This window comes from Hemiscyllium ocellatum, chromosome 33 (assembly GCF_020745735.1).
Source record: "Hemiscyllium ocellatum isolate sHemOce1 chromosome 33, sHemOce1.pat.X.cur, whole genome shotgun sequence".
Taxonomy (NCBI): Eukaryota; Metazoa; Chordata; class Chondrichthyes; order Orectolobiformes; family Hemiscylliidae; genus Hemiscyllium; species Hemiscyllium ocellatum.
In genome coordinates this window covers 9,378,381-9,391,681 of record NC_083433.1, presented here as the reverse complement: position 1 = coordinate 9,391,681, position 13,301 = coordinate 9,378,381, and the positions used below count along the sequence as shown (strand labels likewise).

Genomic DNA, 13,301 nt, shown 5'->3' with positions numbered 1-13,301 from the left:
GTCAGGGACTAACCTTGTAACTTTTGGCGTAGTGGTGATGGAAAGACTCTGGGGAGTCAGGTGTTGTCTGTGGAGTCTATCACATTCTGAGTTGCTCTATGGTCACAGTATGGGTGGGTTTCGCTTCGGCGGGTTGGTGTGGACTTGTTGGGCCGAAGGGCCTGTTTCCACGCTGTAAGTAATCTAAAGTACTTTTTCATGCAGCAGGTTTCTAGTCATTGCAAGCTGATGGAGACTCCCACTAGGATATTACCTCCTTGCTCAGTGGACACTGTTTGCATTACCCCTATTAATGCCTCTTCTCATTCTCCATGAACACAAGTCAAAAACAGGAAGCGACCTGTCAACGGAGAGCAGAAAATGCTGAGAAAGCACAGAGCAGCTAAATCAGGACTTGCTGAGGGACGTAGCAGGTTGATACCAGGAGGCTAATTTCCCCAAACAGGACAGCCCTGTGGAGGAATGGCACCAATGGCATGAGTTGGTTATAACAGCATGTGCCCACAGTGCTTGAGATTCCACACCAATGCTGTTGCTATGTGGGAGTGTCCCGTAGACAATCATCACTGGAGATGGGTGACACTGAAGGCTCACACAGTGAATATTGACTGGTGTCTGATTGGCCTTCTTTACATTGAAGGAGGAGAAAATGAGGGCTGCAGATGCTGGAGATCAGAGTAGAAGAGTACGGTGCTGGAAAAGCTTATCCGAGGAGCAGGACAATCTGTCAGGCAGCATCCGAGGAGCAGGAGAATCAACGTTTCAGGTCCTGATGAAGGGCTTTTTGCCCAAAACATCGATTCTCCTGCTCCTCGGATGCTGCGTGACCGACTGTGGTTTTCTAGCACCACACTCTTCTACTTTACATTGAAAACATTATAACAGAGACATGGCAGAGAATGAGGCCATTTGATCCATTAAGCCCATTCTTGGCAAGCCATTAATCAATCCAGTCTTAGTGCCTCTGCCCCACAAGTCTATCTCACTTAATGTCCACTTTAGTTCATCTGGAAATCACTGATGGTTTCAACTTCCAACCCTCTCATGGGCAGTCTGTTTCAGGTCTTTTACACTCACGTTAGCCTTTGTGTATCTTGCACAAAGCCTTGAATCCGTGTCTCCTATTCCTCGCATGACCAGCTACAGGATCAACCTTTCCTTGCATGCCTTGTTTAACCTTACACATGTAAGCCGCCATCGTCTGTGTAATCTTCCTTCATAATTTAGGTATCAGGTGTCCAGGTATCATTCTGGAATGTACTGCAAACCCTGCAGTTACTTGGCATGTGTTTCTGAGTATCATAGAACATAGAACATAGAAAGATACAGCGCAGTACAGGCCCTTCGGCCCTCAATGTTGCGCCGACCGAATCCTACCTAACCTACACTAGCCCAATAACTTCCAAATGCCTATCCAATGCCCGCTTAAATGACCATAAAGAGGGAGAGTTCACCACTGCTACTGGCAGGGCATTCCATGAACTCACAACCCGCTGTGTAAAGAATCTACCCCTAACATCTGTCCTATACCTACCACCCCTTAATTCAAAGCTGTGTCCCCTTGTAACAGCTGACTCCATTAGCGGTAAAAGGTTCTCAGTGTCTACCCTATCTAAACCCCTAATCATCTTGTACACCTCTATCAAATCTCCCCTAAACCTTCTTTTCTCCAATGAGAACAGCCCCAAGTGCCTCAGTCTTTCCTCATACGATTTTCCTAACATACCAGGCAACATCCTGGTAAACCTCCTCTGCACTCGTTCCAATGCCTCCACATCCTTCCTATAGTATGGCGACCAAAACTGCACACAATACTCCAGATGAGGCCGCACCAGAGTCTTATACAACTGCAACATGACCTCAGGACTCCGGAACTCAATTCCTCTGCCAATAAAGCCCAGTACACCATATGCCTTCCTCACAGCATTATTTACCTGGGTGGCAACTTTCAGAGATCTGTGTACATGGACACCAAGATCCCTCTGCTCATCCACACTACCAAGTAGCCTACCATTAGCCCAGTAATCCATCTTCTTGTTACTCCTACCAAAGTGAATGACTTCACACTTAGCTACATTGAATTCCATTTGCCACCTTTCTGCCCAGCTTTGCAACTTATCTATATCCCGCTGTAACCTGCCACATCCTTCCTCACTATCCACAACTCCACCGACTTTTGTGTCATCCGCAAACTTACTCACCCAGCTTTCAAGCCCCTCCTCTAGATCATTTATAAAGATAACAAAAAGCAATGGTCCCAAAACAGATCCTTGAGGTACACCGCTAGTAACTGCACTCCAAGATGAACCTATACCATCAACTACTACCCTCTGTCTCCTTCCAGCCAGCCAATTTCAAATCCAAACCTCTAATGCACCCTCAATGCCATACCTCCGTAGTTTTTGCATTAGCCTACCATGGGGAACCTTATCGAACGCCTTACTAAAATCCATATACACAACATCTACTGCTTTACCCTCGTCCACCTCCTTAGTCACCTGCTCAAAGAACTCAATAAGGTTTGTGAGGCACGACCTGCCCTTCACAAAACCATGCTGACTATCCTTGATCACGTTATTCCTATCCAGATGTTCATAAATCTTATCCCTTACAATTCTCTCTAAGACTTTGACCACCACAGACGTCAGACTCACTGGCCTATAGTTACTCAGGCTATCCCTACTCCCCTTCTTGAACAAGGGAACCACATTCGCCATCCTCTAGTCTTCTGGTACTATTCCCGTTGACAATGACAACATAAAAATCCAGGCCAATGGCTCTGCTATCTCCTCCCTAGCTTCCCAGAGGATCCTAGGATAAATGCCATCAGGCCCAGGAGACTTATCTATTTTCATCCTTTCCAGTATTCCCAAAACCTCTTCCCTACATTACACTCACATTGTACTCACTGTTACACAGATAGCAGCACATTGTGTGCAAACTGAAAAGATTTGCTGGATGCATGTGATATCACCATATTCCCACTCTCTCATTAGAGAGACAACTGGCAGTGGGTAATCTGAGGGTTAAACCACGCCTCAGGTGAGGTTAGAAAGAGAGCCCTTCAGCCACTGCAGGAATTGAACCTACACAGGTGGAATCACACTGCATCACAAACCAGCCATCCAGCCAACTGAGCTAACCAGCCCACCTCGAGGAAACACTGCCGTGAGTGCACGTGCAAATGCACATACAGGTGGAGGACAGCACTGAATCTTCACGCAGGTCTCTCCCTCCCCATTGCTACATTGTTTTAAGAGTTTCTCACCAGTCGTAATCCATGACAGCAATGATGACGTTGACATGGTCCATATTCTCGTTGGGAATGTCAAACACCAGGGCCTCATTGTACACTGGGTTCAGTGTGTTCTTCTTTATTGACGTCTTCCGCTTCTTCAGACGCCTCCCCTCACAGATCAATGACGCCTTCACATAGGGATCTGTAAACAGAGAGGGAGGGATGGTGGGTTGGATGACAACCAGGCCAGAGCCCTCCATTTCTTGATACTTTACATTCTGCAGGGCACTCACCCCTATGTCACACAGCATCCAAACCCCAAACAAAATTCTGCAAACTACAACTGTCTTCTAACTGAGTAAAGACATGCCCTAATATGGAGCTCATCTTGCAATCCCCACATAATATTTCCGTCCTGCACTGATAAATCGACGTAGCTGTAACTAGCCTCAGCATCTTCAGATTGGGAAGGGTGAAACTGAGAAGGTGAAGAGTCCCTTTCCTGAATGGAAGCTATAGGAGCAGGCCATTCAGTCCCTCTAGCCTTTCCCAAATTAATTTAAGTCAGAATCAATCTGGACTTCAACTCCTTGACTTGCCCTTTTACTCATTTTCCTTAATACCCTTAGGCAACAAGAATCTATCAATTTAATTGAAAATACCATGCAGCATCTATGGCTATTTTATGAGAGAAGGTTTTTCTTCATTTCAGATGCAAGCCCTTGTAACCTCCGATCAAATAGGAGCATGTGCAGGGGTCAGAGGTCTAAGTCCACACAGGGTCACTTTGGTTCAGATACCGGGGAGCTGACAGCATCTGGTCATCCACTGTGGCAACAAGCAAAGAAATTTAAATGGTGCAAGACTGCAGAATACTATGATGAGAGGAAACTGCATGCCATTGTACATGAATCACAAAATGTTAGAATGCAGGCTCCGCAGATAATTAGGAAGGTAGATGGAGTGATAACCTTTATTGCTGGGGGAATGGCATATAAATAGAACGTAGAACATAGAAAAATACAGCACAGAACAGGCCCTTAGGCCCACGATGTTGTGCCGAGACTTAATCCTAATGTAAAAAATAGTAACTTAACCTACGTACTTCTGAACTCACTGCTATCCATGTGCAGTAGGGAAGACTTCCTACTACTGTACAGGGTATTGATAGGACCTAGAGTAGAGAACCATTGGTAAGGGAATAGGCTATCAGTCTCACAAGTTTGCTCTGCCATTCATTAGGACAATGGCTGATCATCCACTTCAATGCCTTTCGTCTCACACTAGTACATATCCCTTTGCGTCACTAGAACTTGGAAATCTGTGAAGATAGAGGGTTTCCAGCACCCTCGAGAGTAGAGAATTCACAACTCTGAGTGAAAACAAATTCTCATTTTCGTCCAAATTGGCTTCCCCTGTTTTTCAAATTGTTCTGCTGATTATAGACTCTCCCCAACCAGGAAACACGTCTTACCTGGACCTACTATTCCTGGCTCCTGAACATTTTGTAGGCTTTAGTGAGATTCTCTCTCTTTCTTCAAAACTCTAGCTCCATTTTTGCAGCAGGAGCAGTGAGAATGAGCACCAGGAGGCTGCCGGGAAGGCAAATTGATCCTTTAATAACATATGTCGTGAGTAGGTGGAGCACATGCTGAGCAGGAGAGGTCACTGGACTGCTGAGTAAGTGAGGGAATATATTTGTGTGGTTGCATTACCTGAAACACTACTCAGGTAGTGTCTCCCACTCATCCTCCTACTCCTCTAACCAAAAAATAAGGTTCTGTGCGCTGAATCGGTAAGGTTACTAGTTTTTTTAATAGTCTCTTTGGGAATTCAGAACAGTGGGATTGGGATGTTAGGGTAGTTGCATGCTCCTTCTGTAGGATTTGGGAGGTAAGGGTCACCACTAGTGTCCCCACTGACTTCAACTGCAGGAAGTGCATCCAATTCCAGCTCCTTAGAAACCATGTTAGAGAACTGGAGCTGGATGAACTTTGGATCATTCAGGAAGCGGAGGGAGTGATAGAGAGGAGTTATAGGGAACTAGTCTCCCCTCAGGTACAGGAAGAAGGTAGATCCGTTACAGTCAGGGAATGGAAAGGGAACAGGCAGGCAGTAGAGGGATCCCCCGTGGTCCTTCCCCTCAATAATACGTATGCAGCTTTGGACACATTTTTGGGAGGGGGGGAGGGGGGTGGATAACCATCCAGGGAAAGCCATAGTTGCCAGGTCTTTAGCACTCAGCCTGGCTCTGTGGCTCAGAAGGGAAGCGGGGAGAATAGAAAAGTGCCAGTGGTACAAGACTCAGTAGTTGGAGGAACAGACATGAGATGCTGTGGTTGTAAAAAGGACTCCTGGAAGGTATTTTGCCCCCCAGGTGCCAGGGTCCGGGATGTCTCTGATCAAGTCTACAAGATTCTGAAGGGGGAGGGTGAGCAGCCAGAAGTCATGGTGCACACTGGCACCAATGATGTAGCTAGGAAACGGGATGAGGATCTAAAAAGTGATTTCAGGGAGTTCGGTTGGAAGCTAAAACGCAGGAGGAGCAGAGTAGTAAGCTCAGGATTACTACTGGTGCTACGTGCTAATGAGACGAGGAACAGGGAGCGAGTGCTGCTAAATGTGTGACTACAGGGCTGGTGCAAGAGGAACGGCTTCAAAGGTATCTTGGGGTACCTTTTGGGAAGGTGGGACCTGTACATGAAGGACGGGATGCACTGAAACAGGAGGGGCAGTAATGTCCTGGGTGGGAGATTGCTAGAACACTTCGGGAGGATCTAAACTAGTGTGGCAGGGGGATGGGAACCAGAGCTACAGATCAGATGAGAGGGTAGTTGTTGAGCAGGCAGGAATAGAATGTGGAGAGTCTGTCAAGAAGAATACACAGTTGATAGGGTAAAGGGATGGGTTAAAGTGTGTCTGTTTCAATGCAGGGAGTGTCAAGAATAAGAGTGATGAACTTAGAGCATGGATCAGTACTTGGAACTATGATGTTGTGGCCTTAACGGAGACTTGGATTTCACAGGGGCAGGAATGGGTGCTGGGTGTTCCAGGGTTTAGATCTTTTAAAAAGAGGGGGAGGGTGGGGGGAGGTAAAAGAGGAGGGGGAGTAGCATTGCTAATTAGAGAATGCATCACATGCATCAGAAAAAGAGGTTGTTGAGGAGGGTTTGTCTACTGAGTCAGGATGGGTGGAAGTCAGTTTTCCATTGAACCTCCCCCCAAAATACAGCAGACAGATGGAAGAACAGATTGGACAGCAGATCTTGGTAAGTTGTTGTTATGGGTGACTTCAATTTCCCCAATATTGATTGGAACGTCCTTCGTGCAGATGGTCCGCATGGAGCCGATTTTGTCAGGTGTGTCCAGGAAGGATTCCTGGCTCAATATGTGGATAGGCCGACTGGGGGGTGGAGGCCATATTGGATTTGGTGTGAGGTAGTGAGCCAGGCCAGGTGTCAGATCGCTCAATGGGACAGCATTTCGCACAACTGCCTCACCTTTATCATAGCCACGAAGAGGGACAGGAACAGACAGTACGGGAAGGGATTTAATTGGGGGAGGGGAAATTATAATGCCAGTAGACAGGAGCTGTGGAGTATAAATTGGGATCATTTGTTCTACGAGAAATACACAATAGAAATGCCGAGGCTGTTTAAGGAACACTTGTTGCAATTGTTGGATAACTTTGTCCCTCTGAGACAGATAAGGAATGGGAAGGTGAAGGAGCCTTGGATAACAAGAGAAGAGGAGCTTGTTGTCAAGAGGAAGATGGAAGCTTACTTAAGGCTGAGGAAGCAAGGATCTCGCACAACTTTAGAAGATTCCAGGATAGCCAGGAAAGAACACAAAAATGGACGAAGAGAGCTCGGAGGAGGTATGAAAAAGCCTTCATAGGAGGGATTAGGGAAAACCCAAAAGCATTCTATACTTACATGAGGAATAAGAGAATGATCAGAAGAGGGGTGGGCCAATTAGGGATGGTGGAGGGAACTTGTGCCTGGAGTCTGAAGAGTTGGGGATGCCTTAAATGAGTTTTTTGTTTCAGTTTTCACTTGAGAAGGGGACCTTGTTAATAGTGAGAACACAGTGGACCAGGTTAATAGACTTGAACAGTTTGATATTAAGAAAGTGGATGTGCTGGAAATTCCGAGAAACATCACAATAGTTAAGACCCCAGGGACAGACTAGACATATCCAAGGTCACTACAGGAAGCAAGGAATGAGATTGCTGCAGCTCTGGCAATGATCTTTGCATCCTCACTCTCCACGGGAGTACTACCGGATGATTGGAAAGAGGCGAATGTTGTTCCTCTGTTCAAGAAAGGGAATAGAGAGATTCCTGGGAATTACAGATCAGTCTGTCTTATGTCTATGGTAAGCAAGGTATCTGAGAGATAAGACTTACGACAATTTGGAAAACATAGTTTGATTAAAGACAGTCAGCATGGCTTTGTGAGGGGCAGATCATGCCTCACAGCCTTAATGAGTTCTTTGAGAATATGATGAGACAAGTTGATGAAGGTTGAGCAGTGGATGTAGTGTATATGGCTTTCAGTAAGACATTTGATTAGGTTCCCCACGGTAGGCTCATTCAGAAAGTTAGGAGGTATGGGATACAAGGAAATTTGGCTGTCTGGATACAGAACTGGCTGGCCAAAAGAAGACAGTGAGTGGTAGTGGATGGAAAGTATTCCACCTGGAGGCCGGTGACCAGTGGGCTCTCACAGGGATCTGTTCTTGGGCCTCTGCTCTTTGCAGTTTTTATAGATGACTTGGATGAAGAAGTGAGCTGAAAATGTGTTGCTGGTTAAAGCGCAGCAGGTCAGGCAGCATCCAAGGAACAGGAAATAAGTGTCAGGATGGGTTAGTACATTTGCCGATGGCACAAAGGGGATCTGTGGGTATTGTAAATAGTGTCGAGGGCTATTGCAGGCTACAACAAAACATTGACAGGATGCAGAGCTGGACTGAGAAGTGGCAGGTGGAGTTTAACCTGGATTAATGTGAAGTGATTCATTTTGGAAGGTCGCATTTGAATGCTGAATACAGGGTTAACGACAGGATACGTGACAGTGTGGAGGAACAACAGGATCTTGGGGTCCATGTACATAGATCCCTCAAAGTTGCCATCCGAGTTGATGGGGTTGTTAAGAAGGAGTATGGTGTTTTGGCTTTCAAACGGGAGGATTGGGTTTAAAAGCCGCGAGGTTTTGCTGCAGCTCTATAAAACCCTGGTTAGGCCACACTTGGAATATTGTGTCCAGTTCTGGAAGCCTCATTATAGGAAAGATGTTTATGCTTTAGAGAGGATGCAGAGTAGATTTACCAGGATGCTGTCTGGATTGGAGGGCTTAGAACATAGAACATAGAACGTTACAGCGCAGTACAGGCCCTTCGGCCCTCAATGTTGCACCGACCTGTGAAATTAATCTGATGCCCATCTAACCTACACCGTTATTATCCATATGTATGTCTAATGCCCATTTAAATGCTCTTAACGTCGGTGAGTCTACTACTGTTGCAGGCAGGCCGTTCCACGCCTCTACTACTCTCTTGTCTTATGAAGAGAGGTTGAGCGAGCTAGGGCTTTTCACACTGGAGAGAAAAAGGAACAGAGGTGACTTGATAGAGGGGTACAAGGTAATGAGAGGCATAGACAGAGTAGAAAGCCAGTACCCTTTCCCCAGGGCACAAATGGCTGCCATGAGGACTCATAATTTTAAGGTGATTCAAGAAAGGTTTAGGGGAGATGTCAGAGGTAGGTTCTTCACACAGAGAGTGGTGGGTATGTGGAATGCACTGCCAGTGATAGTGGTGGCGGTGGAGTCAGAGACATTAGGGACACTTCAGCGACTGTTGAACAAGCACATGGACGGCAGTAAGTTGAGAGGTGTGTTGGTTAGGATGATCTTAGCTTAAGATAAATGCTTGGCACAACATTGTGGGCCGAAGGGCCTGTACTGTGCTGTACTGTTCTATGTTCTAACACAGATCCAATCTTTCTTCATAGGATAGTCTGGCACCCAAAGAACACGTCTGATCAACCTTGATTGTATCTGTTCTTTAGTAGTAATAATATCCTTTCCCAGGTATCCTTTACGAGGGGACACAGCTTTGAATTGGGGGTGATAGATATAGGAGTGTTGTCAGAGGTCGTTTCTTTACTCAGAGAGTCATAGGGGCGTGGAATGCACTGCCTGCAACAGTAGTTGACTTTAAGGGCATTTAAATGGTCATTGGATAGGCATAGGGATGAGAATGGAATAGTGTAGGTTAGATGGGCTTCAGATTGGTTCCACAGGTCAGCGGGACATTGAGGGCTAATGGGTCTGTATTGGTAGCTTTGATAATGGTGATTGTGAGTCTGCTGTAATGTTCTATGCTCTATGTAAGGGGTCCAAAGTGCACACAGGTACCCTAGGACCTAAATAACTATCTGTACAAATGGAGCAAGATTTCACTACTCCTGAACTCAAGTCCTGTTGTGATAAAGGCTAATATTCCATCAGCCTTTCCCATGGTATATTTGTACTGGAAACAATTCAGAGATGGTTCACCAGTCTGGTTCCTCGGCTGAAGGAAAGGTTGAATAGGTTGGGCCTGTACTCACTGCGTTTGGGAAAAGACAGGTGACCTCAATGAAACTGACAAGATCCTGTGACAGGGTGGACACTGAAAGTAGGGAGAGCCTAGAACAAGGGGGCAGATGGAGGCAAAGGTCATTGGGGTAGAGGGCAAAAAGACGCAAAAGTCGATTTGAGGTTCACAACAAAGGGGACCCTTTATTCGCCATCTGCATGCAGTGGTGAAATTACCTGAGAATCCAGTCAAATCCATCGCCTTAAGATTGGTGGCTTTGATAATGGTGATTGTGAGTCTGCCTGCCGTCGGGAGATAGCACAGGGAGAAGTTTATCTCACCCAGATCAGCTTTCTCCTGGGGGGAAAGAGAACAACTTTAGTCAGGCAGCCAAGCATCCCAGAATACTTCACTATGGCGTTTTGACTTGACGTTGACACAAAGGATTCAAATAGTCCCTCAACTCGTTTTTCTCCTGAGGTGAAAATATTGCCAAAAGCACCCAAAGCCCACAGCAGCAGTGAGTGGCAATCACTGAGTTCTACCTTAGACTTATTCCACCAAGACTGCTCCACCTTTCCCCTTTCTCTGACTGCAGACTGCTTGCTATTTATAACACTTCCTTTCCAGAGAGAAAGCTGGAGAAAAAGCTTACATTTCTATCGCGTTTTTCCTGACCTCATAAAGCCACTTGACTGGCCGATCATTATTCTCCCGCCATGGGAAGCAGCTTCAGAACAGATTAAAACCAGAAGATGCAAGATCAGAAATAGGCCATTCAGCCCTTGAATCTGCTTTCCCATTCAATCAGATGATGGCCGATGTAATGATCCTCAACTTCGTTTTCCTGTCTTTTCCCCAGAACCCTTGACTCCACTCTTGATTAAAAAATCTATCTCAGGTTGATGGGCAAAAGCCTCCATAGCACGTCAGCAGTAAATGCAGGAGTGACTCCTGGCCCGTTGTGCTAGAGTGGCTCCCCCCAACTGAGAACCTCTGGCTTCAGGTTCATAGCCTGTTCTGAGGAAAAAAAAGAGACTGAGGAAGCAGATGTAAGATTACACTTTGCCTGCCTTTGCTTCTCTAGATGCAGGAAACGAGGAAGAAGGTGGAAGGACGTGGAATTCCATTCACCAACAGGAAAAATTTAGGAGTCGGCGACAGCCTATTAAAAATCCTAGTGTGGAATGCAATGTCACTCGCAGTCTGTCCTTGAACGAACGGTGTGGCTTGTATGGTCCATTTCAAAAGGCAGATAAGAGTCAACCACATTGTTGTGACCACATGTAGACCAGGTCAGATAAAGATGGCAGATTTCCTTCCCTGAGAGACATCAGTGAACCAAACAGCATGAAATAATAGTTCAATGGTCATTGTTATTAGTTTCAAATTCCAGATTTACTGCTTGAATCTTAGATTCCACCATCTGGGGAAGTAAGATTTGAACCCTTACCAGGCCATTCGGCGAGGCTACTGGGCTACTCATCCAGTGGCATTACCATGACCCACCATTAGGGAGGCAGCTTGGTGGCTCAGTGGTTAGCACTGTTGCCTGACAGCATCAGGGATCCAGGTTCAATTTCCATCTTGGGCGACTGTCTGTGTGGAGTTTGCACATTCTCCCTGTGTCTGCGTGGGTTCCCTCTGGGTGATGGATATATCAGAGCCTAGTAACTGTTGTCCTCAGGGAGCAGAGGAAAGATCCATGATTTCTGTCCCTGGGGGTGATGGGAGGGAGGGAGTTTCAGGATTTTGAACCAATAACACTCAGGCAACTGAAGAAGGACCTCCAGTTAAAAGACTTAATGGTCAGGTGAATAAATCACCTGGAGGTTTGTAATTTTCTGGAATTTCCTTTGTAAACATGAGTACTAACATGATGCTAAAAATGGAAACTGAGAAGCCTGAAGGATATACCTTTTGGTGTTTTGGTGGCAATGCCCCAGTGGTATTATCATGAGGCTATCAATCCAGACGGGCGACACGGTGGCACGGTGGTTAGCACTGCTGCCTCACTGCGCCAGGGACCTGGGTTCAATTCCCGCCTCAGGCGACTGACTGTGTGGAGTTTGCACGTTCTCCCCGTGTCTGCGTGGGTTTCCTCCGGGTGCTCCGGTTTCCTCCCACAGTCCAAAGATGTGCGGGTCAGGTGAATTGGCCATGCTAAATTGCCCGTAGTGTTAGGTAAGGGGTAAATGTAGGGGTATGGGTGGGTTGCGCTTCGGCGGGTCGGTGTGGACTTGTTGGGCCGAAGGGCCTGTTTCCACACTGTAAGTAATCTAATCTAATTAGAGTGGTGCTAGAAAAGCACAGCAGTTCAGGCAGCATCCAAGGAGCAGGAAATTCGATGTTTCGGGCATAAGCCCTTCATCAGGAATTGTAGAGGGAGGAAGAGAGCTTCTTCAAGGAAGGCATCCTTGTAAGAGGATGCGCAGTAGGTTAAAATCTTCGAGTGAAAAGTGAGGTTTGCAGATGCTGGAGATCAGAGCTGAAAATGTGTTGCTGGAAAAGCGCAGCAGGTCAGGCAGCATCCGAGGAGCAGGAAAAATCGACGATTTGGGCAAAAGCCCATAAAAAAATCCAGAGACTTGGGTTCAAATCCCACTATGGCAGATAGTGAAGTTTGATTCCAAGATATTAAAGAAATATCTGTAATTAAGAATCTAATGATGATCATGAAATTCTTGGGGAATATCCCCATCTGGGTGGTTCAGTAATGCTATTTAGGGAATGAATCTGCCATCCTTCCATGGTTTGACCTACACGTGATTCCAGACCCACAATGGCGTGATTGACTTTCAACTGCCCGCTGGGCAATAAATGTTGGCCGAGCCAGCGATGCCTACAACCCATGAACAAATTTTAAAAAAGGCAAAAGTGATTTCCCACTCAACATTATTCTGAAGCTGGAGCTGTCAGCTGGTGCACTTGTCTGTATTACAATTAAGCTCGAATGCATTTTAAAAATATAAAAGCAGTGTTCCAGAGTCTTTCAACACACTAAAGCCTTTGTCACTTTCTTATTAAAACCTTAGCTGTTCGAGTTACTGAACTGAAAACAATGAAAACCTTCACAGCACAAACGCTGACTCTCTTAATTGAATCAGTACATCAGAGCGGTTAATAATCCTAAATCTATGTCCTTGTGCCCTCCTCCCCAACCATCACAAAGGCCAATTTGCTTAAACTGAAATGGCAACTTGAGTCTGAAGGAGAAAGGTGCCTTTTAATACCGCACCTACTCAGACCGACCACAAGATGTCGCTGGCTGTAGCTCTCTGGCAGGGTCGCAATGTAGGAAGTTACAATTCACAACCAGTTACAATTTGGCCCAATCAGAATATGGCACAAATCGCTTCCTAAAGACGAGAGGGTGGATGGAAATTTCCAGAAGAAGGATTGACCATTTTGACCCTGTTTCTGACGACAACTAGAATAATAACACTTAGCCGCATTAATGTAATCAAACATTAGAAGCCAC

General features: G+C 46.0%; 1 protein-coding gene across 1 annotated transcript in view; it reads right to left on the bottom strand.

Moving 5' to 3' along the window:
- The window catches only part of syt3 (synaptotagmin III), a 69,436-nt gene that overhangs the window by 18,223 nt on the left and 37,912 nt on the right, over window positions 1–13,301 (bottom strand). The window contains exons 4-5 of the mRNA XM_060849218.1: window positions 10,057–10,177; window positions 3,269–3,440 (exon numbers count right to left, since the gene is read on the bottom strand). Of these exons, the coding sequence (XP_060705201.1) occupies window positions 3,269–3,440; window positions 10,057–10,177 (293 nt within the window). The remainder of the gene's footprint in view (window positions 1–3,268; window positions 3,441–10,056; window positions 10,178–13,301) is intronic.